This window comes from Lepidothrix coronata, unplaced genomic scaffold (genome assembly GCF_001604755.1).
Source record: "Lepidothrix coronata isolate B3197 unplaced genomic scaffold, Lepidothrix_coronata-1.0 Scaffold34, whole genome shotgun sequence".
In the NCBI taxonomy this organism is placed as follows: domain Eukaryota; kingdom Metazoa; phylum Chordata; class Aves; order Passeriformes; family Pipridae; genus Lepidothrix; species Lepidothrix coronata.
The window spans coordinates 4,339,701-4,366,490 of NW_016690214.1; the positions used below are offsets into that span (position 1 = coordinate 4,339,701).

Genomic DNA, 26,790 nt, shown 5'->3' on the forward strand with positions numbered 1-26,790 from the left:
CATTCATTATGAATGTATTAAAAAAAAAAATCTGCCACGATATGACAGAAAAGTGGAAATATAAAGGTCAGTTAGTTTACTCCACATAAAATCTGATGGAAGATCCGGTATCTTTCACGATGAGATACTTGAAAATCCAGTGCCTTTTTGGATGGTTAAGTATAAAATATTACTTTTCACACACTAGTTTTTGATGCTGTTCTTCATAAACTTTAGGAAAAGTGAAATTTCCATCAGTTTTAGCATCAGAACTTTCACGTCTCACAGCTTTTGAAAAATATTGTTAAATTGTCAGTGTCACCAACCAAAATTGTCATAACCAACAGAAGCGACTCTTTCCCATCAGAATTAGGTTTAGCCAGAAGAATTGTGATGGTCTCCATGCAAACCTCTTTCTATATGCAATAGCTGAAATGTTCTTGCTTCTCACAAACTGAAGTTAAAAAAAATCCATCAGTTTAGTCCCTTCAAGAAGTCTCTTTAACCATCAATACTTTCCCAAGTAATTTTTGGAACAATTACAGCTCCCTATCGTCAAGGTAAAAAATTTAGGCATTTGTGAGCACAAAACAAAGCTTTCCCAAGGCTGCTCTTAATTAGATAAATTTGTGATTTGCTTTCCCAATACTTAGTTTCAGAATTTCAAGCGCATTTTTATACAGTAGAATAAGGTTCTTGCCTCAAACTATCATTTTATTTGCAGCAGCAACCCAATAGTGACAGAAAATATATTAAATGGTTATTATCTATCATTTCTGTACTCCTACTTTTCATTCTTTTCCATAGTAATTAACAAATTATTACCTCCAAAAGACACTGTTCCTTTAGAATCTTTCTGAAGTTGCTGCCTGAGGGCTAGCTGCTGTTCATCTGTGAGCTGAATCCCAAGATAATTCAGTGCCTGAAAGGAAAAAACTTATTTTGGAGTAAAAAAAGAAAGGACTAGGGATAATGACTGCAGGGACATGGGGGAGTAATTAAAGAGCTATACTTCAAAGAGCCTTTGTATCCTGGTACACTCTCACTGACAACACTTTTATTCCAGAGCCACTCTGTGACTTTTCCTTCTAATTGAGAGATGTACAGATATTATTTAACCTTGAATATGGATGAGTGTAATAAGCAAAACCCTTTGTCCTTAATAACTGCCTTAAAAATCCTGAGGGATGTTCGGATTCCCAGAAGAGTTAGTCAGTAATTAGATTAACAAAAACAGTAATTTGCCCAATATATAAAATGAAGTATTGCCCTGCAACACGAAAGAACTACTCGGATGGAAAATTTTGTGTGTCATTTATACCTTAAAAGTTTGTCAGCCTAGGAATATTGTCCAGATGTTTTACCTGCATCAGGAAGGGGGAGGAAGGAAAACTCCAAAGATTTTAAGTATTTACCCTCTCCAGTTTTTCTGTTTTGAGGCGAATAGACGAGTTCCTTCCTCGAGGCTCATAATCATCATTCTGGCTGGGGGCAACAACTAAGAGGAAAAAAATTAATTAATAATTATCTAGTTGTAACTATTGCTTTGAAAAATTTGTTCTAAAGGTCTGCTTGTCAAGTGGGTGCCAGCTAAATACCCACTTGCTAAAAAGACATTTTAACACTTAGACTGACTTTTTTTTTTTTAAAGGACGCAGTTGTAATAAACAAAAATTACGGGTATCAATCACCTACACTATTTTTTTTTTGTATAAAGAAGTGACAAGTAGCAAATTAGTAGAAAGGAACCAGGAATAACTGAGTGATCCATCAAGCATATGGCTTATCCTGGTGGTGTTTTCTCTTCTCTCAGAGATACACAGATAGCCAGGAAACAGAAGGGGAAACACAGTTGTGAATTCCAAGAGAGACCTCCAAGACACACCCTCATCACAGCTGACAGCTCCCAAAAACATATGGAGTGATCCAGAAAACACTGTGGAAAGAGAGGGGATGACCTGTTGCCAACTAAGGGCTGTGTGGAGGGAGCTTAGACTGAATTTCCCAGGCTCCTTAGGAACTCTTTTCCAAGAACTCTCAGCCATCAGCCCCTTCCCCACGTTCCCATGTTTTTAGCCAGCTGCATTAATAACCTGTGGTGCACCCACTGCATTTCCAACACACACAAACCATGAGGCTGAGGCAGGGAGAAAAAGGCAGCAGCACCAAGGAGCCCCTATGCAAGATTTCACAATAATTGCCTTTTATTTTTTTTTTTCTTTTTGTGTGTGCATGCTGAGTTTTGATGGAACTTGAGAAAAACAGTCACAGCTTTGTCATGTTTCAGACACACCTGTGGATGCAACACAACCACCTTTGGCAGCCTTTGCTCACAGACAGCAGGCAGAAGGAGCAGTGAACTGCCTATTGCTTTGGATTTTAGATCTGTGCACGTAGAAAAAATTCATGGTTTGCATTCATTAGTTATAAATCTAATTTAGATCTTAATTCACCGTTCCATTAATGGATTAGAGAAGTACCAAAACCAAACCCAGCATTTAAAAAGCGAAGGATTTTGCAGTTTGAGATTCTCTCTAAAGGAACAGAAGGAAGCACAGAGAACTCTACTTTTTTTTAATTTTTTTTTTAGTTTCACAGCATATCTGTTTCCAAGCTCCAAGTAATTTACATTCTCTCTATATGCCAAAAGCATAAACCAAAACATCTTGAAAATCTCTGACACTAACACCTCTCACATGCTATATTAAATTCTGAAGACAGTGGGCTAAACCTCGGTGGAATTGGCACACTTCCTTTGAGCTCAGAATGAAAAAGCCTCTCGTATGGGTTTGTGCAAAAAACTTTTCAAAACTGTGCTGATTTTTTCATAAAGCATAAAAAAAAAAAATCCTCTAAGAGATACTTTAATTTTTTCAAGGTTATCTTTGAAAGGTTATCCTCGATAAAGGGCAGCATGAAAGAAGTGGCAGGTTTGACAAAGGATGTGCTATTAAAAAGGAAGAAAATGAAACATAAGAAACAGCACAAACTGGAGCTGCAAGTGTTTGTCCTTTCCACTCCACTACCCACTTATTCAGATGTGTTAAGAAACTGTGGCCTTCTTGGTCTCTTTAAACAATAAAGCTCCTGGGTATTGCATTATATTAACCAAGAGTCTCATATTCTGAATATATTAAAAAACAGCCTTTTGTCTTGTTTCTTTCATTTAGTTGAAGTGTTTTTCATGGTCAGTATGAAAATCTGTGTGATCATTAATCTCCAGGTATATTCAATACTACAATCTTTCCAGTTCCAAAAGTTCACATTCATTCAGCTCACCCTTCAAGGAAGGGAGACAACCAGCCAGATTTGCATTATAGGAACTGTTTCATTTTAAATTTGAATATCTAATATGGGCTATAATAAATGCAGGTATAATTTAAGTAACATCTGGAATGAATCAGATCCTGTATGTTTGTTCTTCCTCTTCTCAGTAAATTAGACACCAAGCTGAGGAGCTCAGGTTATGCTTAATTGCTACTACCTGAAGAAAAAGGATATAGTTCAGGTCTTCACAAAGAAATACAGAACAGAGTCAGTTCTGTCACTGTGCCAATGGGGACTCCCATTATTGGGTCAGACTCCTGCATTTTCACTGTTTCTAAACACAACACATATTTGTTTCCCAAAGGAATTACAATTGTTCAGCTCAAATCTGGTTCTGACCAAATTCTGCAAACTCTGTTTTTCCTTAAGTGTTGTTTTCAAGGTAGATCTTTAGAGACATGATCAAAGTGACTCTTGTCTTTCTTCAAATGCCATGGCTCTCAAAGATAAATATTAACATATATATTCTATTTGTTATGAATTGAAAGGCTGTTAGAGGTCTGCATGTTATTTCTACCCCTCCAATATGCTGCCCTGATTTAAACAAAAAACCCCATGCAAGCAGCACACATCTACAGAATTTCATCAAATCAAGAAAGCACAGTTTCTATGGCAACCTAATCTTGATCTATATGTGAGTCTTCATTATCTGGTTTCTCCTGAGTCTATTATCATTACTGCTGTATAGCAAATGTTGTGATCACTCGTTTTTGTTTGGTTTCAGCTGTTTGTTACAGACAATGTAAGTTATATTTGACAGAAGCTCCTAAAAATCCATTGATCTCAGTTCTTTATTTAAGACTATAAAAATATTCCTTTTTTTGAAGACTACTGAGTCTCACCATGTAGTGTGTGCTGCAAGACAGTTATCAAAGAAAAAAAAAAAAGGGTGGTAGGGAATGAAGTCAGCACTTACCCGTGGCAGACACATCAGCAGGACTGTTGTCTGGAGGAGTTATTGGAGATTGCTCTCCCATCTTGACTCCAGTTTCCATCTACAAAAGAAAATCAAAAGTCATGAAACACCACTCCTGAAGCAGATCACAAGCTAAACTAGAAATACACATTAATGCAAAAAGAGAGGGACAGGAAGGAAGACCAGGGGGAGAAAAAAGGGCTGGATAGATCAAAGCAACAATGGAAGGCAGGGAGGGGGTGCTGGTGGTGAGAAGGGATGGCATTGGAAAAACTCAGATCAGGACCTCTTCAAAACCCTGGGTTTTGAATATCTCCACAGATTAAGATAACACAGTCTCTCTAGGCAACCTGTTTCAATATTTATATCCCTAACAGGAAAGAAAAATGGGCAAGAATTTTAAGTACAAACATAAGAAGAATTGAGAATCACCTGCTTTGACTTTGTGTTTGACACAGAACATTTTATTCATTCTTGTTCGAAGGTAATACTTTATTTAGCTTTAAAAGTAAGATAAGCTGAAAAAGTTCCTTCAAAAATTAAAATAATAGTTTTAAAATCTTCTTTCTTATGGTCAACATTATTCCCTTTACAAATTTACTTCTTTAAGGTGAGCTGTATGAACTAAAACAACAATTGTTGATGAGCTCAAAGGGGAAAAAGGCCACATTCTTCTAGGACTTTTTTAAAGCAAAAATCCCAACATCACAGAGCAAGTGTAACTTCTGAGATTGTACTGTTCACACATATGTAGTAAACAGAGAGTATTTTATCTCTGAAATAAATAACTATAGATATCACATTCCAAAACTTTACTACCTAGGGAAACATTAGGGAGAACTTTGTATCTAAGAACACAGTTAATGCTTATTTTATTTGATTTGTTGTCTTACCCCAAGTCAACTAACAGTCTTATTCCTCTCATCAGTGTGGTTTAACCTCCTGTTACACAACATGGTTTTTGCAAATCTTTTGATATTCCAAAGACTTAACATTGTGCAGGAAAATAGCCATTTTCTTACTAAAATGGAAACTCAATTAAAATTAGGAGAAAACAACCATTTGCTCACTTTATTCTAAGTGGAGTAATAAGTGTACTCACAGCATCTGGAGTGAATGTTGAAACCAGCTTCCCATTAGGGGATGGCAGAGCCTGTTGCTCTCCATATGCTACAGAAGATGTCAAGAGGCTGAAAGGACGCTGCAGATTCTCTGGATAACTGGGAGTATTTTTTTGCCTAATAAAAGCTATCTCCCAGAAGTTTTCCAACCTAAAATTAAAGAAGTTTCAACATATTATATGCTATGTTGTTTGTAAGATTATATGTCGCTTCTGCAAAAAATTACATGTTTTCAAACACTGTCTGATTTTATTATTTTTTTTTTCTAAAAGGGTGCTCTATTCCCCATCATTAAAAAGGTTGTGGGTTTGGGTACTCCTTTGATTTTTTATTTTTGAAAGCACTCAAGTATCATAATTTTTCAGGTCTAAAAGGTGCGTCTGAGTCTTTTCTATGAAATAATATTGCAATTGAATCTTAAAAAAATTAATATGCCTGCATTTCCTCTAAAGTCAAGTCATTAATCTGATCATAAACATCATATAATAAACCATTTTGGAGGGTTAGCTGCTTGACAGTAGCAGATACCTCATCTTTGTTCTGTTGATTATACTTTTTGCCTCTTCATAGGAGACACCAATCATGGACTCCTTGTTGATGGACACAAGTTGATCTCCAGGCTTCAATCGTCCATCCTAAGACAGCAAATAAAAAACCAAACCCGTTATTTTTATAAGAACTAATAAACACTACAGAAAGAACTGCATAATCACAGCACTTTCACATATTCCTCTGGATCTGTTGAGACAAGAAACACCAAGAGCAGCTGTGCATTCTGCCTGACAATCTTCCAGGAATAAACAGATTAAATGATCATTAATCACCATCACAGCAGTCATTATAAAAACTTCATTAGACAGAACACACCACAGATATTGTCCAAAAAAGAAATTTGGACCCACATACATATTCTGTTAAAAAACCCCATCCAAAGGAAGCCCAGATTTTTCCAGCAAGGAGCACCAACCCATCTGACTTTAGGAAGCTTCTTTACTAATTAATTCAGCTGTGAGCTGGGTTAATTTGTATTTCAGACCCAAATGTTCACAGCAATACATGGGACTCATCAGGCACTCACTGGCCATGTTAAGTTAATGAGAAAACTAGATTAGTCTATTAGGAATTCACCAGGCAAAACCACGACAGAAATAACACTGTCAACTTTGTGCTTCTGTTAAATTAATTGCAAATTCTCTACCACATTTCTGTCTGAGAGACTATAAAACAAGACTTTAAACATGCTAGGCTATGCTTCTCAATAAGAAAAAGCTTTCTCTACTCACATTTTAAAAGAGGCCTCAACAATTTAGCTGGAATTTCATGCAATTCACCTACAGTTACAGAGTTTGTTATGACATTTATCTAATGTAATAAACATCGAATCACACATCTCTGTTCTTCAGCTCTTAAGAAATTAATCACCAAGTGAAACAAACTGTGTACAGATGATACACAGGAAACAAGAAAAATACCTTTTCAAGACCAGTATAATTATACCTATTTAATATCCACATACCATAATACTAGCTGTGTCATTTCAAACCAATGACAGCATTTTATTACTTTTTTTTTTTGTCACTTAATGTTTTGGTTTTGATTAAAGAAAAAAGCTGTAGGTCTTTTATTTTGCTTTCATCCAGCCTGTTAAAGAATATCCATTTCAATGGTGCCCTCACGTGAACACGTTTTCTGCTTCAGCTTCCCAAAGGGGATAACCAAGGTTGGGAAATTACCTCCATCAGTGCTAACATTGGAACCTACTGAAAATTTATGTCTCAGCCTCAGCCTATTGATTATGTGTGATAGGCTTTAAATTTATGTTTGCAATGAGAAAAAAAGTTTTAGAAGCCACAACAAAATAGGAGAAACAAAAGAAGAATGATTATCATTTATCTACTGAAAAAGGTCTTTGAGAAACACCGAATGTTTTCCTTTACTTAATATTTTAGGACTAAACTTAGTCTACAAAAGTTCAGTAACAAATACTTACAGACTGTTTGGGGACAAAACTGATTGTTTGTGAAATCAGCTTGTAGCCTTTTGCTTGGCCTGAGGCAAAAGCTGGTTATCTACACTTCAAAATAATCATAATAACTCAGGATGCCAAAGGAGATTCTTGGATAAACAGTCCTGTTTACTTGTACCAGATAGTTGCAGTATTTATTTACTTTTTAAACTGACAAGTCCTCCTGATTTACATACTGCATTTGTCATAAATGAAAACAGTAATCAGAACTGATTCATACATTTTATTAATCTGCACTTTCGGAATATTCTTTTTTTTATTTGCCTACACAATGATTTCCAACTGCAAGGATTCATCTAAATAAAGCCTCAGGGAAACATGATTTTTTTGAATGTCCAGGAAAAGAACCAAAGAGATGACATCTGTAGCTGTGTCCCATCCTTCCTATTTACCTTCCACCATGCAACCTCTTACAGAAGTTGATTTTGTACCTTCTCATACATAAACTGGGGAATGAAGATCCTCATTTACCTCAAATAGACTTATGAATAATTTTCATTACCATGTAACCTGCTGCAGTGCAGTGAGAGAAGTCTGTTTAAAAAGAGGGCAAAGAGAAACACAAACATATTTTGTATTTAAAATATGGCTGTATATATAACATACTGAAGCAGGTACTAAATGAAGGCAAAAATACAGGTGTCTGAAGGGAAAAAAGGTCTTTACCTTATGACAATCACCACCAGGGATAATTTCTTGAATATATACCAAAGGCCCTTCATTTCTGTTAATTCCTCCCACAATATTCAAACCTAGGCTTGTTCCTTTGCAAACAGAGATAATCTGAAATGCACTATCCCTACAAAGAGAAGGAAAGGTAGAATTACTTCACAGAACTAGATACTCAATAAAGATTGAAACAACATATTATCCTTATGTATTTGCAAAATCAATAAGATATTACAGCAACAATCTCAATGTTCAAATATTACACTGCCAAATTACTACAAAATCAGCGACTTCAGGTGTTACTTCTGACAATTACAAAAGGAATTGGTACATAATATTACAAGGTTAAAAACTTCTGTCTATTATAGAGATAGATATATATATATATCTCCAAAGCTTATGAGAGTACTGGACATAAACCAGAAGCATTAATTCTTTAGGACACAGATCAAAAGTCAACTTCTACCATGTAAATGACAAATAAATAGGAAAATAACTTATTAGAACTGAAAGTCTGCAATATCCACGGTATTATAAATTACAGGATTAAAAATTAAAAAATAAACCAAAAGTTTAACACTTAGTGTTCAACTCAAATTCTCCTGACCAGCCAAACACAGTATTTCCTGCAGCTCACATAAGACAGTGACAGTCAGTTTTGGAAATTACTTTGCAGGCTTTGGGGATGGTGCTGGGACAGAATTATTTCTGCTGCTGGTAGTGGTGTTCTCCTTCAGATGCAACTGAGGACTCTGTGACCTTGAGGATGACCCAGAGGAAAGGCTCTCTGTAGATTTTGCTTCAAGAAAAGAAACGTTGAAAAAAAAGAAATAAAATACACATTGGGGAAAAAGCACAAAATTTCAGCTCGTGTAAGTTCAGTAGGATTATTTTCATGTTGGAAAACAGACAAATAAAGCATTTAGACAATCAAAAGGAAGCTTAAGTCTACACAGTAAGAAGTGCAAGTCACCCAGGGTCCCAGGAATAATACTTTAAAACATAGCAAGTGACAGTTTTTTCCAATCTAGGTGCAAAAAGCAAAATCTCAACTGACTTTCCTAAAGAATAATCCTCTGTGCTATATAAAGCATCTTAATTAGGCAGCAATTCCACAAAGATTAGAATTTACGGTACTCCAGCTCAAATTTTGTGCTTTGAAATCTTGCAGCACATTTCAGCTACAAATACCAAATACTTTTCACATCATTCATTAATTAAAATTGCTGAAAGCAGACAGTAATATATTTAAAAGTCGAGGACACTGACACACAAAGCCCTCAAGGTATATTTTTAGACTACAAATGTCACAGTCTAAGTGACCATGTGTTTTGCCTGACTTTTAGTCACTTCCTCCAAGAGATCTCCCCCCAGATTAAGAGTTTTAAGTGCAAGTTTCTACTCCACCCAAGGCTGGCTGTCCCACAGGATTATGTCAGGCTTGGAAGTGATCTCTCACCAGCTAACAGATGTGTTGGAGAACTTCTTGCAGAGTTGTTGTCACTGTGAGAGCCATACTTATCCATCAGGTCATGGAATTCTTTCCTGTGGCAATAAAAAGATCCTCTTTGTCAGGATTTGGCATTAGTGAAACCTGCACTGTACTGAAGTTTCTCTTCCTCAGAAGAGGAGGCTCAACCTCAACTGAAAGAGGAAAGCCCTGTCAAATGTCCAGAAAAGGCAAGGAAAAGATCATGTAATACAGGGTAAAGATGGAAAAGCAACAGACTGTGAATGAAGTGGACTATTGCTGAAAAAGCTTAATTATTATCTCTCTTTACCCTGGACTGCATAATTTTAAAAACTTGTAATCCAAATCAATTAGAAATGATAAAACAGTGGTATTACCTAGATCCAGAAAAAGTTATTCATATTAGAAGGCATCAGATTACAGCATACTCATGTTTTTTAAAGAATGCTTTTAGTTCAATTACACTGAACAAGAACTCAGAAGAGACTGGCAAACAAAGATGTGGCACCTCAAAAAAAAAAAGAGGACAGAAGAAATATTTATTAATTACTCAATAATGAGCAAAACAGAAGTAAATTTCAACTTGTACTTAGTTTTCTCAGAAATTTTCAGTCCATTTCATCATTTTTGTATATTAAATATTAAATATGTTTATCCTTAGGCTTTATCTTTTTGATTATGAAATCTCTCTCGTTGAAATAAAGAGCAATTCTTGGTCAGGTGCACTGTTGAAATAATGGAAATAGTTGAAAATACTACTACTACTACAAACCAAAAGCAGAAGTTGTTTGTTATCCATCATATTGTAACAAACTGGCAAAGATCTAAATCTTTGGATCACGTGCACTGAAGAGACAACAAAAATGCGTGATTCACCTAACATTGAATCCAGCCTAATTAAAAATAAAAAGTTTATAATCAGAGCTATGATTATCTCGGCGATACCCGATTTAAAAAATGTAAGTAATCTAGAATGATGTAAGCCAGAAACACTGGCAAATTAATACTGCAGAATTAAACACAGAGAAAACAAATTAACTGATTGCAGGGAGAGTAATTCCCAGGTAATTCCAGTGACTGCAGTTGAAAGCTGCTGGATGTGTTTTTTTTTTTTTTTTAAAATGACAAAATTTACTGTACTAATGCCAGAGCCAGGGAACACACAGTTGAGTGTAAATCAAATAATCTTTTAGCACAGGAATGTAAATCCCCAAGAAATGAATTCACAGGTGTCTAGGTGAGGGACTGTCTGGAGTGGCAAATTCGGCCCAGGCCACTGCTCCTATCCCCAGAGTGGTTAAAGGACTGATGGATTTTAATTATTCAAGGAATTTAGAGGAACTAAGCCAGTATGCTTTAGATAAAAGCAGATTAAGAGTGGACCTCACATATATCTGGGCAGTCTGAAAAAAAATGAGAGATCAGAGGCTACAGAGTGATTTAAATGTCTGTCAAATACACAAAATAAAGGAAACAGAAAGAAGGAAGCTTAACTCGGACAAAAGGCTAAAGGAATTTAGAGAAAAATCCTTTATGCAGAGATTACTCTGTAAGTGGAACATCCCAGGAAAGGCAAATAACAGCAGCTACTCTTGCAATGATTATCAAAAATAGTTACATAACAGCTCATTTCTCTGGAGATTTAAGTCACAAGGGGATACAGACCTGGATCCAGTGCTTCCGATGATGCTCTGCCAATATAGGTTTATATGCTTAACTTCCAACAGTAAGGTTAAAGCAATATTTAACATAAATGCCCTTATAATGGATGTATTTTGGACTACCTGCTGCACTGAACAGTTTAACCTGCTTATCCAAACCATTCAAAGCTCATTAGAGATTGAAAAGCAAATTTCCGAGGGGAAACAACAACTAAATCTGCCTTTTTTTCAGAAGGCCAGACCAGTCTGAACCATATAGTTTTGTGGTACTGCAGCTCTAATGTAGATTCTTAATTTTTTATTATTTTAAAATGTGAGAAGTATTAAAAAAATCTATCACAGCACATAATTTTTAATGGTATTAGCTGGGCACATAACATTAAAATCCTCCTCTTTAAACTCAAATTGGCCTGAGCTTGCTACTTGAATTGATGCAAGTGATCTCAGAATGAACTGCTATCAAATACCACACAGAAAAACGTGACATGTGGTGTAATCCTGCAATTAAATCTAATCTGAAAGAAAAATACATGCAAGCCCAGCCCCCCCAACCCAAGATATAGCACTGGAGTTTTATTAGTTTTGAGGTTAAAACAAATTTTTCTCTTACTTTGCTTCTTCATCTCTTGCAACGAGCAGAGACATGTGATTAGATGCTGATGCTGTTCTCAGGATGTCAACAGCCCTACAAGGGGGAAAACAGCCAAATAAATACACCAGGGGGCTGTCAAGAAGTACAGAGCAATGCTAAAAGAGCAGGAAAATGGACAAATTCCTATCAGAGTTAATCATTTTCACTGCCAGATACAGAGAAAAGAGCTTTCCAGCAGCGTAACTCCAACTAAGCATTGGGGAATGGAGCAAGAGAGACTGTGGTGCCTCTGTGCTGCTGACAGCAACAAGCTGGGACTGACCCCTCCTTCCCTTCCCTTTTGTCCCCATCTCTCCTTGGCCCATCCTACTGCCTTCCTGGACTTCCTTCAGGCTTAACAGCCCACACCAGACACAAACCACTGCTCAGGTGTGGTGCCTTGCTCATGATTTCCCTCAGCAATATATTCAGGATTTTCTGTTTGAATTTCTAGCCTCTGTCTCCAGCACTAAGCTGCACTGATCTCTAGTGATCCAGCTACAGGAACCACCTCCAGATTTTTCTAAACCATTTCCCCTTCATTGTCCCATTACCTGTTCCCTGAATCATTTACATTCACCATTACTGAACCAACAGCTAGTTATCAAAGTTTTTTAACAGCTTAATATGTTCTAATGCTATTTTCACACACATTCTGTAATCTATGGCATTAAGAAACCAGTTTATTCTGGCATTATAAAAACTTAAAAGTCATTCACTTTTCCACAACAGTTTTGCTGAATTAGATTTATAGGATAAATTAATTGCCAGCTGAACTCCAAAGACCTCAGGCGAGTTGAGCTCTTTCACTCAGTCATTGATAATGTTCAAAATAATCTGCATATGATATTCCAAGCTCTAATAAACATTCATTAATCAAATTTACCTTTCATTTGTTACTCCAATCAAGTTTTCTCCATTGACATCCAAAATGAGGTCACCAGTGAGCAAACGGCCTTGTAATGAAATCAACAGTAATTCATGAATCGACAGGAAAACAGTGAACATGGTATTCAAACAGGACTTTTCCTTTCAGTTTGATGTGATTTAATGCAATAAACAATTTTATGACTGTCATGACTTTCTGATCCTAATTAAGATGGGTTATTGTGATAAGATTAATAACTGTCAATCAGTCTTATTAACCACAGAATAGCCACTGAAAATAAGTGTTATTTAGCTATTTGTATTATTTACACACAGCACAAATATTTGTGGGACTGGAATTTGTATTTCACAGTTGTGGAAATTAACTCCGAGTTGAAATTTCTTTTGACAGATTTTTTTTTTTTAATATGCAGTGTGTTGGTAACAAATAAATTCAAAATTACTTACTATCTACAGCAGCAACCCCTCCAGGTAGAATTCTCTTTATAAAAATCCCATAATCTTCTGCTGTTTGTGCCCGATAACCTCCAATAATTTTAACTCCTGCAGGAAAAAATAAGAAACGAGCAAGAAATTGGTTATTCCATCTCCTGTGCTAAATGTATTAAGAGTCAAATCCACAAAAGCCAGATAAACTGTTGGTGATGACAGTGTGACCTGGAAGAGCTCACCAGGTGTTTTTATAGCTTTGGTTTACTCTGAGGATGTGCAATCTTAGTTACCTAATCCATTCTGGCAGTCAGAGAAGGAAATGCGGTGAACAGCTCGATTGATTCCATGAGGGCCCATAATAGTCCTAAGGAACAAAATAAAAGCCATTAAATTACAGAAATGTATGTAGTGCTATGTTGACATAAAAGAAATTACAGTGATTGCGTTTTTAACTCCAATACCAATGTTCTCCACTGACAACTTCATATTGTTTGATCCCTCTGCCCACCCCTTCCCCAACCGAAAATCAACCTCCTCATCACAAATATCAGGTGACAAGGTACTACAAAGTGTACACAGTTTACTTCTTTTTCCCCCAGAGCATTTCGGGATGAACTGTGAATTTCATTTTGTTTATAATAAAGGGATTATGATTAAATACAAACAAAACCCCACAACCTGGTCCAGCTTAGCATGCAGGCAAGAAAAACATACCATAACATCTTAGATCAGGTAACGAATGAATATTAAAATAAAGCCACTGCTAAGACAATGTATACAAAAGCATTTTCTAACATATAATTTTGTTGTTATTTATGAACATAATATTTTCCCTACAGTCTCTTAATTTCTTCACTCAACACTGATTTCCTTTTCTGCTGTAAAAAAAGAGTTTCTTTCCCAACTCTTTTGCCTGGTCCCCTGTGTACCCTCCCACCCCAAGAGAAAATACCAGGATGGCACTTGAAATAGTCTAAAGGCAGAGGAATATTTTGGAGGCAGTTCATCATGCTAAAGAATTAAGGAAGAATAAAAGTAGAGGTTTGAAACTCAAATTTCCAGGCCCATGGGACACATGACCAGCACACGGCTCCGAGAACACAAAGTGTTAAGAAGTCCTGTAAGTCCAGGTGACCCTTTACCAGTTTTTATTTTTTATTAGATGAATTATGATTTAAAAAATGCAAGTTGCATCATAGCTCCTTTGTCCTGCCACTGTACCATTTCTGGGGAAGATTCACCAGATCTCTTCGAGAAAAGAGCAGAAGCACCACTCAGGTTTTTCTGCTTTGACCTACATATTATTCTGTATCAGACAGACATATATATTGTTCTGTATTTTCTAGAGAGTGCTGTTAAAGTGACATGGAACAACCAGAATTCATTAGCAGGAGGCAAAAGAAGATCAAAGTGGAGGACACAGTGACCCAAATCCTCCCACACAACCTAATCCAGCACACAGCCTGAACTCCGTGCCTGAAACTGGGTATATCTGCAAAAGCCAGGGTACATGTCATTAACTGGGGCCATGCCAAATGGAAAAGAGAAATCCAGAAGGTCCAAATGTTCTTAAACTCTAGCACCAGGCAGGAGGTCCAGCTTCTAAAGAACATCTGCAGTACTTTTAGTTTTGTAGAAGAAAACTGGATGAGGGTTCTTTATCAAGGGATAAGCACTAGCTCTGAAAAGCAAGTTTCCCAAAACCTCAATTTCCCAAGTATTTGCAAAATTAGCCTTTGCTTTAGAAAGGCTGGCTACAAGAACAGACCCAAAAATTCATGTTTAGAAACAAAAAGTAGGCCTATGCTTCAAACACTGTCTCATTTTCACTGGATAGTTCTTGAAGTAATTGTTTCATGGGCTAAAAAGAAATGATGAAACCCAGACAGGATATTTGGGCTGTATTTGACACAACTGCACATGACCTTGCAATGACATGGCAGAGCATAAGGCACTGCCATTTTTGTATGGCTAAAAGTGAACCAAACTGCTTTCATTTAGCAGTGTTACTACCCAGTACTGTCACTTCGATTATCCCATGAATCTAAATTGTTCTGAAGCTGAAATACAGCACCCTGGCCATGTTCTTTGCAGGTCTCTCCTGACCTGTATCCATCTTTGAAAACTTAAAAAGGCTACACTGATCTTTACAACAGACAATTATTGTATTGTTTTCCTCTCTTGCCTTTTGCTACTTATGCTCTGGTTCTTGCCCTGCCATGCCCTCAGCAGTTCTCACATGGCATTTTCTTAGTTAAAATAAAAAAAAACAAGAACAAAAGTTACTTCAACCTCACACAAAGTCACACAGAGGTTTACTTTCATAAAGTCTTAAAAGATCAAATCTCCGACTTTAAAGTTCAGAGTTCACTAGAAATTGTAGGACCTATTTATATACTACCATATAAAATGATCATGAAATATGATCAAATCTAAGCACAGGACACTTAATAGGAAAGGATTCACATCTCCAGAAGGAACAGGCAACACTTTCAAAAGATAGATCATAACTAACATAAAATGCATTCTGACAAAGAGGATACAGAGGATATACAAATTAACAATAAACAGTGGAGAGGGATAAGATAACTGTGAAACAGTGGAATTGTCTTGATGCTGCCACCAACAATTACAAAGAACTGTTGAGCTGGTACCTTTAAAAGATACTCAGGTGTTTAAAATTACTTTATCATACAAAAATAAAGACAAGGATCTTCAAATGCTCTGAATTGGTTTAGCATATCTAGCTGACTTTTGGTGGTAGTTTTTTTCCCCAGAAAACTTAGAGATAGATCTTCAAGTCAAGCTGCTTGTCATAGTTCTAATAAAATAAACAGGGCTTTAACAGTTTCACTGTAAAAAGCCTTGGATTCAGCACCCATCCAACATTAATTTCATGTTATCATTATTTAATATTCATGAAATGTCAGAATACTGCCCCCAGAGCATTAGAAATATGCTCAACGGTATAAATAGGGAAACAGGTTTCTAAACAACTTGGCAGGAATAGCAAAACATAATTCAGTGCTCTTTGTGGAAGACACGAATTAAAAAAATCAGATGTTGCTGCTCATTTCTCGAGGTCAGGCAAAAGTTCTTGTAAGCAAGGTTTTAGCACACAGAGCAGATGAGAGGCAACAGACAAAATAAACAAGCAAAACTCAACAAAATGTACACTATAACTGTCTTACACTAGAAAATGCTAAACTCAACACTCCAAGTGAAGTCCTGGAACACTAACAGACTAAGTGCATATCATTTTGTGTAGGTGCTCTAGTAAAGGCAATTAAAATGACTTTCCTTCTATTACTTTTTAGCAGAATACACAAGGAAATTCAACAGCTTTAGGTTTTGTATCTTCTAAGGACTTATCAGAATATACAGGATATTCTTCTGATCTCTATTCCTGAGAAACTGTCATTTATGTGCACGAACAAAATATTTATCCAGGATAATACACTTTCCTCACAAAACAGAAAATACTTGACCCATAAGCAAAAATCTAAACAGTAAACTCTGGCAGCTTATGACAAGAAGCTGGAAATGCCCACAGCTTTTAAATGATCTCTCCTGTACTTTGCCCAATTGCAGACCAGAACAGTGCCCCCAGCATACCAGTACAGGAGAGAAAGCCCATCAAAGCGCTCTGGTTCATCTTCAGCCCCCGGTGAGAGTAAGGACATTCTTCAGGACGGCAGCAAAAACAAAGGCAACGCAACCAAACCGCTCTGGAGGCTTCCAGTCCAGCTGGATAAAGGTTATGAGCTGGATGATTTCTGCTGCTCACTAAAAACCCAAACACAGAGCTCCAGCCAAGCGTCTCTGCCCACTTAATCTCCTCTGAAACCCTCTGCGTCACATGGACTAATTCACCTAGCGAGGTAATGTTTACTTTTTCTCTGCTTGAAATGGCAATTTACAGCAACTTTGAAGGCTGATAAATACCAAGGAGAAAATTTACTGCACTGTGACTAAGGAATCTGGATCTAGCAGCCAAAGGCAAGTGACGTGATTAAAATAAATTTATTTTCTCCTGTTCTTCCAATAATTTATTTCTACGCTCCCTCCAAACAAGGTCAAAAGCAGTAACTCACGACCTTTCCAAAGCAATCTTCCTACCAGACTGGATTATGTACAGCCTCACAAAAGGGAAAGCCAACAAAGCAGACTGAAAGCACTAATGAAACAAATGCCATTATGCTATTACTTGGCATTCTCAATCATGCTATTGACCTGTGGCACACTTTAACCTGGTTTTTAGACTTCCAATATACAGTAGTCAAAAGTTATCACAGAATTTAGGTTACATATTTTCTCTAGGAAGGGAAACTGATACATCTGTTTTTCTGTGAAAGGCAATAAAACTGGTGAATTTTATGTCATTACACTGAGAATAATCTGACTGAAAAAGTGAAAAATATAACCCTGTTCCCAGAGGTCAGACCCTGCTGACAGGAAGCTTGGCCTTGCAGAGATACACATATTTTCAGAAGTTCTGAGCACCTGACATCAGTTTGGTTAATGATCATTTCCTTCCAGTCTTGCATCAGAAGATGCATCCCTATTACTCCCCCTTTTTCTAAAATATTATAAAAATACTGCAATTTAAAATGAAACCCAAACATCCTGCGTTCACTGAGGGCTTTAAGTAGAAAGGTGAATCCTCTGTAGCAAGGAGTGACCCTGTGATCAGACAGCATCTGTCAGGTCTGGAGCTGTGCAGCAGGAGGGCTCGGCTATGCCAGGAATGCACTCGCTTATCTAAAGGCACCTTTTTTTTTTTTTTAAAGCTGCAGGGACTGTGGTTTCATTAGCACTTAATCGTTCTGGAGAAAGGATCCCTTTGCTTACAGACAATGTTCAAATAGAGCCAGGCCCCAGAGCCTGCAGAGCCACTAAAGGGGTAAAGTGACCCACCACAGATTAAGGAGCACATCAGAGGTGGAAGTGGGAACACAAAGCAGCCTTCCCAGTTTCCAGACCGTGAAGAGCTCCACTGGCATCCTTTGGATTGCTCACATCCATTCAGAGATAAAAATTTGGCCCTTTGTAATCTTTTCTCAATCAGTTCACTCTGTCGGTGTTACTGGCATTGCAGTCAGGTGAAAGAAAACCCACTGATATTTTAAGCCTTGTACCAATTAGCTTTGCTCCAGGTGAAGTTACAGAAAACACCAGTAGCTTTTCTCCAGCAAAAGTGTCACCAGTGGAATTCAATTTGTGGTATCAATATCAGGAGCATTTGTCAAAGCAAATCTCTCAGACCAATCTGGCTTGATTCCAGTGTCACGTTTTCTGCAATGCAAACCTGTCCCCCAGTTACCAGCCTGGCTCAGGGCTCTGCATTTTCACTGTTAAAAAGCCAAAAGGTATTTTTATTAAACCAGAAATTACAAACTTCTGAACAATGTAAGCTGACATAAAGTAGTATTAAGCTTATTGCTCCCATTTTATTAGTTATTAGCAGTGATAGATCACTTGTTCAGACAATCCCTCCTTCAAAGTAAACTGTGCCTTGTTCAGCTTCCTGAACTCATCCCTGATGCTTCTATCCCTCTTTACCTTCAAATTCTGCTGCTGTGCTGCTTTTAATGTTTCTAAAGGATTCATACAGAACAATATTCTTCTCATTATTGCTTCTCTTGTAAGTTCTCTGCCTTTCAAGAACATACCCAGGAGAACACAAATTACCTTTTATTTCCAGAATGATCTAGGAATACTTTAACAACTCAAAAGTCCATAACATTTATGATAAATAAGTAAAACTAAATTTTCAAGAGATATCATTTGTTATTAAGTAGGATTCCTTTCCAAACAGTCAGTAAACTGTTCTATTCTGCCAACATTTGTAATTATGACTGGCCTTTCCCAAAGGAAGTTTTGCAATGCTTTAGCAGCTGAGATGGATTACAGGATAACTTAGCAGATGACAAAAAGATTTGCAGAATCTTTGGGCATAAAATTCACAAGATCTTTTTGTAATAAATAAAACAAAAGGCCTTTTACAAAAATCCTCTACAAGTCCATTAAGCAACTGCAACCTTTCAGGGGCACTAACCCTAAATTCAGATACTAAGGACCACAGCCAAAGGAATGCTGTGTCATACAGCATGGAAAAGCACTTATTCTGATTTATCCCAAACCATTAATTATTCAAAATATGTTTTGCTGATTAGGTCATAAAGAGTAAAAGAAAACACACGTCATTATATGGCAATTGTTAAACATGAAAAAAAAGCTTGGGCAACATTGTAATTGTGGAGAAGCATGAATGGTTTGAGGCTAACCCCTGTGTAGAGAGGAAACATGTTATTTAAAGTTCAGGTAAACCTCAGTTAATATATAACCAAGTGCATTCTTGGAGCATTGTGCATCGATACTGCCTCCCAGAAAATCAGAAAGCATAGAAAATTATAGTCTGCCATTATCATGTAGCTCAAGTGCAGTTAGAGGTGCCTTTCCTGTTCCTCTCATATGTGAAAAATTGCCTTTGGAACACTGTGATCCAGGAACTACTCATGAAATACACCTTCCACATGATTCTAGCAAGCCACAGCTTCTTAAAGATGTATCTTTGTGGCACATACCCTGAATTTCCATGGGACAAGCAGAGTGCTGGCTTCTTCAGGTCTCAGTAAAAACCAAGTAGGTTTTTTTTTAAATATTTTGTGGGTTTGGTTTTCAAAAAAATCAAGTTATTTACGAGGTGGCATAATTCTAAATCTATGCTAAATTGGTTGAAAATGCTTTTGAATTCTGTTGGCTGGATTCTATTACAAAAGCACAGCAAACATGATAGTCCAGCAGGAGCTGTCTGTGCCTGGTTTTAATTCTGGTTTGGATGACAGTGTTGCCACAGTTACTTGGCAGTTTGGGAAGGGTCTGGAGTTATGGTTTTCAACCATGACTGAATCCAGTTTTGCCATTTAGAATCTGATCCAACTTTTGAGTGGATAACATTACAGTCTGTAGTATTAATATCATTACAATTTTAGATCCCATGGCACTGGTAAAAATATGATGGTTCCAAACCACTATACATAAAGCATTAAAGGTATACAGACACACTATTCTGAAAAATCCATGCATTATAATAGATAAACTCTATACAGTGTCTTATGTTACTGTAGGTGCCCTATATATACAAGGAAATAATTTGGTATATACCTTACAAGTATGTTTTCATAGTTGCAGAAGCATTAAGGAATTTCTTTGCAGGGTTTTATCTCTGCAGAACCAGTCCTAACCAAGTGCTGATTAACTTAATGAAAAGCTTAAGAGACATTTGCTCCCTTAATGTGTAAATTCACTGGTGTTGGTGTCACCTTCTCTAAGATGTTGATTCAATATCAAAGTTATTTTTCCTGAAGACTTCATCAAAACTAATGGAACTGCAAGAATTTTCATATGATAATCCAGTAATTCCTGTCTCTGGAGGGAAAAGAATACTTACTTTTTATCTGTATTTATTAGGGGATCTGTACTGGACATCTTCTTAGGTGCACTATTTAAATAAAAGTTCAAAATGAAGAATTCTGACACATGAAGAACTGGCTCCTAACCAGGATAACAACTGCTGTGAAAAAAAAAAAAGAAACCACTTTTCGAAATTTAAATGGTCATATCTATTTTCAGACACTGAAAACATTCTCATTTATTTCTGACTATTTGAAATCAAGCTGGAAAAAGAGAACTGCCATGATAAAACAGCTACACTTCATTGCTGAAAACAGTTAACAAGTCAGGCTTCGTTGTATGTGGTACCAAAACATCTCACATCCTAATTCCCTCTTAATTTATGAGGTAGGAATTAGGATAAACCTGAATCCTCTGTGATTAAAATCTTCCAAAAAAGGAAAGAACAGATTGGCAGTTACATTACTTTATCTTGAAATTGTAAAGACAAAAAAAAAGTCTCTCTATTTTTTTTCCCTCTATCAAAGGTTTCTTGTGGAGGGAATGTTGTGTGGAACATGATAAGGTGTTCTGTGTGTCTTTTCTCATGTTTTTTTAACTTACTGTCTAGAATTCAGTGTGCATGAACTTCTCACATGAAGTATGTAGGACAGGCCAAAACACACGAAATGGGATTACATACCACTAATGTAACAAAACCCCCAGTAATTCACATTGTGCTTTTATTAGCACATGCAACAGGTCAACGGGAAATAGAAACACTAATTCCTGCAGGTCAATATTTGGAATACAATAAAATTTCCTGCAGTTTTCAGATCTCTCCTTAAAAGAACAATAACCCACTACGTGAACACAGTGGAGGTACCACAATATTGCTTCACCCCAGCCTTTACCATTCTCTTATTCAACACATCTAAATGGAAAATGAAGCAATATCAGGAGCTGTCAGTCCTTATGTGGTTCATGTTACTGGAACCAGCACAGAAGAGGAGCACTGCTCCAAAGCTGTAAATTTAAGTATTGCTAGAGGAAAGTTTATTACGGTGCATGGGGACCAGTCGTGGGAAAAGCTATTGTTTGTGAATTTTCCTGACCGTCCCCATCCTGAAGTTATTGCTGCTTGCAAACAGCTCTTAATCCCTTTGCAGCGTGTCCACACCTGTGCCTGAACAACAACAAATCCCTGCCCGTGGGAAGGGAAATTAACAGGCACCAAAACACCACTGGGGAAAACAAACAAACAAACAAACAAAATAAACGACCAGTGTCAGTGTCCACAACCGGCGGAGATTTGCGAGGCCTCGGAGGGACCAGCAGGATCAGACTCATGCTCTGCGCCTGTCCGGGGGCGGCTGGGGTGGTACCTGAGGGGTAACCAGGCACCTGAGGGATAACCAGGCACCTGAGGGATAACCAGGCAGTACCGAGGTACTGTCTGGTTATCCACCAACAACCTGGTACCACATATCTGAGGTACCCAGGTACCAGGTTCATGAATTATCTGGTACCTCCTCAGCACCCTGGGTACCAGGGTATCTCGGTTATCCTCCAGTACCCTGGTACCAGGTACCTGAGATAACCAGAGTGCTGAGGGATAACCAGGGTATCTCTGGTTACCCTGGTACCAGATACCCGAGGCATGTGGTTTTCCCTCAGTACCTTGGTACCAGGTACTGCGGCGCCCTGGTTATCCCCTGGTACCCTCGTACCGGGGGTACCCTGGTTATGCCTCGGTACTCTTGCACCGAGGGTACCTTGGTTATCCCTCAGTACCCCGGTACCGCGGGTATCCTGGTTATCCCTCGGTACTCTTGTACCGGGGGTACCTTAGTTATCCCTCAGTACCCTGGTACCGCGGGTATCCTGGTTATCCCTCGGTACTCTTGTACCGGGGGTACCTTAGTTATCCCTCAGTACNGTACCTTAGTTATCCCTCAGTACCCTGGTACCGCGGGTATCCTGGTTATCCCTCGGTACTCTTGTACCGGGGGTACCTTAGTTATCCCTCAGTACTCTTGTACCGGAGGAACCTTAGTTATCCCTCGGTACCCCGGTACCGCGGGTATACTGGTTATCCCTCGGTACCCCGGTACCGCGGGTATACTGGTTATCCCTCGGTACTGTGCTACCAGGTACCTGATGCGCGGACCTCGCTGAGGCATCTGCGGGACAAAACCCCCCTCCCGGCCGTGCCCCGCTCGCTGAACCCGCTCCTGGCCGGCCCTCCGGTGTCGCTCCCGTCCAGCACCGCCCGCCCCGGCACCGCTCCGTGCCAGGAGCTCTCGGGGCTGCGCCAGTTACCTCGTACACAAACCCGCCGCCCGAGCGGTCCCGCTGTGGGGGGACGGAGGGACCGAACACCGGCGGGTGCACCGGGACCCCCCGCGCCTCTGCACCGCTCCGAGGGGGCGCGGCGGGCGGGCAGGCGATGGCGGCTCGACCCGCCCCGCTCCTGCCTCATCCCGCCTCCACTCCCGCCTCCACTCCCGCCCCTCAGCCGGCACCGCCCGGCCCTTCCAGCGCCTCTCCCGAGAGCCCCCGCGCCGCGGACATGGCGCTGTGCGGGCCGGGCTGGGCCCGCTGTGCCCGCGGGCTGCGGCTCGGGGCGCTCCCCCGGTGCGGGCTCTGGGGGACCCGCGGCGTGCGGAGCTCCAACCCCTTCACCCGGCAGCAGGAGGAGGAGTGGCGGCGGCGGAACCGCTCTGCCGTGGGCTACATCGCGGCGGCCGCCGTGGGCATGGTGGGGCTGTCGTACGCGGCCGTGCCGCTCTACCGCCTCTACTGCCAGGTACGGGGGGCCCGCGGGCGGCCATGGCGCGGGGGGCGCGGGGCCCTCACTGCCCTTCCCTGACAGGCCACGGGGCTCGGCGGGACCACGGGCGAGGGGAGCAGCACGGAGCGGATCGAGAGCATGGAGCCGGTGCGGGACAGGGTCATCAGGGTCACGTTCAACGCCGACGTGCACTCCAGCATCCAGTGGAACTTCAAGCCGCAGCAGAGAGAGATCTACGTGAGTCGCTCCGATCCCCCCTCAGATCCCTCACCAAGAATCGTCAAGGCTGGAAGAGAGACCTTTAGAGATCACCCATGCCAACCATCCACCCCGCACTGCCACTGTAACCCCTAAACCACCAAACCACATCACCCCCCGCCAGACCCACACGCCTCCGGAACACCTGCAGGGATGGTGACCACCATTCCCTGGGCAACCTGTTCCAAGCCTGACCGCACGAACAGCAAAAAATTTTCTAATATCTAATCTGAGTCTCCCCTATCTGGTCCTCTCACTGCAGGCACAGCAGAAGAGACCTGCCCCCACCTCACTACACCCTTGTGTGGAGTTGTGGAGAGCAATGAGGTCCCTTCTGAGCCTCCTTGAGACTAAACAAACCCAGCTTCCTCAGCCCTTCCTCATCAGACGTTTTCTAGACCATTCATGAGCCTGGTTGCCCTTTGCTGGACACGCTCCAGCACCACAATGTCCTTTTTAAAGTGAGGGACCCAAAGCTGAAGGCCCAGCCGTGAAGGCGCCAGGTTTAGCCTCGTGTGATTTTGTCTCCTGCATCCCCATTGTGGACATCCATCCATTGGCATATCTGGGCCCTGATCTGGAAAACACCCAACAAGGCACTTCAGCTCAGAGTGCTCCCTCAGTTCTGCCACTTTGGGATGGCACGTTGGGTGCTGGTGGCTTCTGCTTCCAGAGGGCAGAACTTAAGTGCCTGCTGTGGTGTAGTCAAAGCGTAGTTGCCTCCCACCATCCCATCAAGGCTTGCTATCAAAACTGTATTTATATATACACTTCATGGTATATACACCATATGTATATGGTATATACACTGTAAAGTGTGTATATATACTTAAAATACAAATATAGAATGTAACTGTATATCTAAACCTGTGCCATTTCTTTCTCCTCCCTATTCTTGTAGGACTGTTTTTGAATGGGGGTAAATTGTATGTAAGCAAAATGTTCATGAAATAATCAATTTGAAACAGCAAAAGAGAAAATTAATTCTAGCTAAAGCCCAAAGAACTTGGTTTGAAGGGTGGAGGGCTGCACTGGCTTAAACAAAAAAGGAAGTCACTGTACAATTATGTTACACAGGTGGTACCAGGAGAGACTGCACTGGCATTTTATAAAGCGAAAAATCCTACTGACAAACCAATAATTGGCATCTCCACCTACAACGTGATCCCCTTCGAAGCAGGACAGTATTTCAATAAAATACAAGTAAGTGTGAACAAAGCAAAGATTGCATTTTCCTTTGCACGAAAGAAAATAGTTATCCATCGATTAGCACCACTGACTCTGAGGGCAGGTGGGAACAGGGTGAGCTGGCCTGGCCCACTGGCACCTTTGCACACTTCATTAAAAGCTAATTTCTTTCCCTGTAATACAAGAAACGGAACAGAATTGCTGTCATGTTGCTCATATGATTGATCCTTCCCAGGATTTTAGGGACGTACAGGGAATGAGAGTTGATATTAAAAGACGAAGCTTTCTCTCATGTTGGCACAGATAAAACTGCCAGCCATCACTATTGTCTAATTGTGGTTTTTTTTGCTCCCCCCCTGCAGTGTTTTTGTTTTGAAGAACAGAGGCTGAATCCTCAAGAGGAAGTGGACATGCCTGTCTTTTTCTACATTGATCCAGATTTTGCAGAGGACCCTAAAATGGCTAAAGTTGATTTGATCACCCTCTCTTACACCTTCTTTGAAGCAAAGGAAGGACAGAAGTTGCCACTTCCTGGGTATCAGTAATGGGCCATCTCTACAAAAAAGGACTTCTGCTGCCTGACTGACAGTTTTAAGATCATTTTTCCTTGCAAGTCAAAACTGCAGGAGTACTGTGCAATATGAAATTACATTATTAAACCAACACGGGCACTGCTGTTATTAAAGTATATATATTTTTTTTAAAACCAACTTAATGCAGTTGGAATACTATTTCTTAGTGATAGCATTTCTTCAGTGGAAGGGAATACACTCTTCCTGGAATTGAGAGGGTTTTCTCAAGCCATCTTTTTATAAAATGTTACCTGAATACTATGAGACAAATTTTTAAACCCAAGGGTAAATTGAGATCTTCATTTAAATGCAGAAGAACAAATCAGTTTATTAAGCATCTAAAATTGCATTGCTGGCTCTGGAGAATAAATTCCATGTTACTTTAGAAAAAGGTAAAACCAGATAACCAGTTAAGAAAATCTCATAACTAAATAAAGTTAGACTGTATTCCTGTGTAACCCTCCCTGGCACTGGAGGATATTATGATTCAGAAGATGAGGCACCCTCTCAGGTTATTACTGAATCAGTAGTTCATTTGGTAAGAGCAGACTGCTCTGAAACAGTTATCATTAGAACAGTAATTTAAGTGTAAGCACATCAGATCTGTGGGATGGTTTCCATTTAGAAAATACCACCTAATTTCCACGTTGTGTTTTACTCATTTCAAGTCTCTGTACTCTAATTAGAGTGCTGTGTGCCTCTGCAGAGGGCTGCACCCTGGGCACCTCTACACAGAGACAGGCTTGGCTTAGGTACGAAATGCTTTGAGGGAAGGGCTGTACATAAACAACTGCTCTAAACTGCAGCTAAATTAACAGTGTAGGAGTCTCCTCAAAAGCCCAAATCAGCCCCATTCAGAGGCTGAGTCCAACAGAACCTGCCCAGCAGCACAGCAGTTCTTCAGAGGGACTCACTGTTTACCACCAGACCATGTAAGCCTGTATTTATGTAACTTTTGGTCATTATCTGTGGGGTGGGTGTAATAACACTTTATCATTGCTTTGCAAACGAGGAGTTGCCGAGCAAGTTTAAGTGACCTCCTCATTTTCAGACAGGAGTTAATCTCAGCCAGTATCTCATCTGCTAGGCCAGTTCTTTCTACCCCTTTCAGCAGATGAGAGCTAACAAAGTAAGACTAATGTTGGTTTGCTTGGACTCTGAAAAGTTAATGGGTACATCAGAAATGACTTCCAGTTACTTGAGTCTGAGTTATATTTGCATACAATAATTCAAAAAGTGTTCTTTTGAAAATAAATGGATGCTACTTTTAAAATGCATTACTGTACCAATTATCTGTGTTGGCTAAACAGATCCTGGATGACATTCATGCCAGGTCTTCACTGTATATTAAAGTTTTAAAAGTTTTCATTCTTTCATCTCTCTAATGCATTTTATCCAGCAAAACACGTGGAGCCCACACAAATTAAATACATCTGTATGAAGACAGCAGCAAGCTTTATAA

General features: G+C 39.4%; 2 protein-coding genes across 7 annotated transcripts in view; one reads left to right on the plus strand and one right to left on the minus strand.

The window, feature by feature from the left end:
- STXBP4 (syntaxin binding protein 4) overlaps positions 1-23,011 on the minus strand; it is a 68,180-nt gene extending 45,169 nt beyond the window's left edge. For 3 of the 6 annotated variants that reach the window (XM_017812210.1, XM_017812206.1, XM_017812211.1), the window contains exons 1-13: positions 16,737-16,845; positions 13,412-13,485; positions 13,137-13,232; positions 12,688-12,757; positions 11,781-11,855; positions 9,498-9,583; positions 8,708-8,837; positions 8,036-8,168; positions 5,872-5,978; positions 5,325-5,493; positions 4,223-4,301; positions 1,395-1,477; positions 805-901 (exon numbers count right to left, since the gene is read on the minus strand). In XM_017812210.1, coding sequence (XP_017667699.1) covers positions 805-901; positions 1,395-1,477; positions 4,223-4,301; positions 5,325-5,493; positions 5,872-5,978; positions 8,036-8,168; positions 8,708-8,837; positions 9,498-9,583; positions 11,781-11,855; positions 12,688-12,757; positions 13,137-13,232; positions 13,412-13,485; positions 16,737-16,804 — 1,267 coding nt within the window. In that variant the 5' untranslated portion in view covers positions 16,805-16,845. Of the gene's footprint in view, positions 1-804; positions 902-1,394; positions 1,478-4,222; positions 4,302-5,324; positions 5,494-5,871; positions 5,979-8,035; positions 8,169-8,707; positions 8,838-9,497; positions 9,584-11,780; positions 11,856-12,687; positions 12,758-13,136; positions 13,233-13,411; positions 13,486-16,736; positions 16,846-20,574; positions 20,698-22,838 lie in introns of those variants that run through there. The other 3 variants (XM_017812209.1, XM_017812208.1, XM_017812207.1) reach the window with 3 other exon arrangements.
- Positions 23,012-23,088: 77 nt separating this feature from the next.
- On the plus strand, positions 23,089-26,699 carry LOC108495948 (cytochrome c oxidase assembly protein COX11, mitochondrial). Its single transcript, XM_017812201.1, has 4 exons — positions 23,089-23,325; positions 23,392-23,547; positions 24,646-24,771; positions 25,119-26,699. Exons 1-4 carry the CDS (start codon positions 23,089-23,091, stop codon positions 25,299-25,301), a joined length of 702 nt encoding a protein of 233 aa, XP_017667690.1. The 3' UTR covers positions 25,302-26,699.
- Positions 26,700-26,790: the final 91 nt, after the last annotated feature.

Coding starts and splice junctions, on each gene's coding strand:
- LOC108495948 (XM_017812201.1), top strand. CDS start 23,089: ATGGCGCTGTGCGGGCCGGGCTGGGCCCGCTGTGCCCGCGGGCTGCGG. Junction 23,548..24,645: donor CGCAGCAGAGAGAGATCTAC/GTGAGTCGCTCC, acceptor TATGTTACACAG/GTGGTACCAGGAGAGACTGC. Junction 24,772..25,118: donor AGTATTTCAATAAAATACAA/GTAAGTGTGAAC, acceptor CCCCCCCTGCAG/TGTTTTTGTTTTGAAGAACA.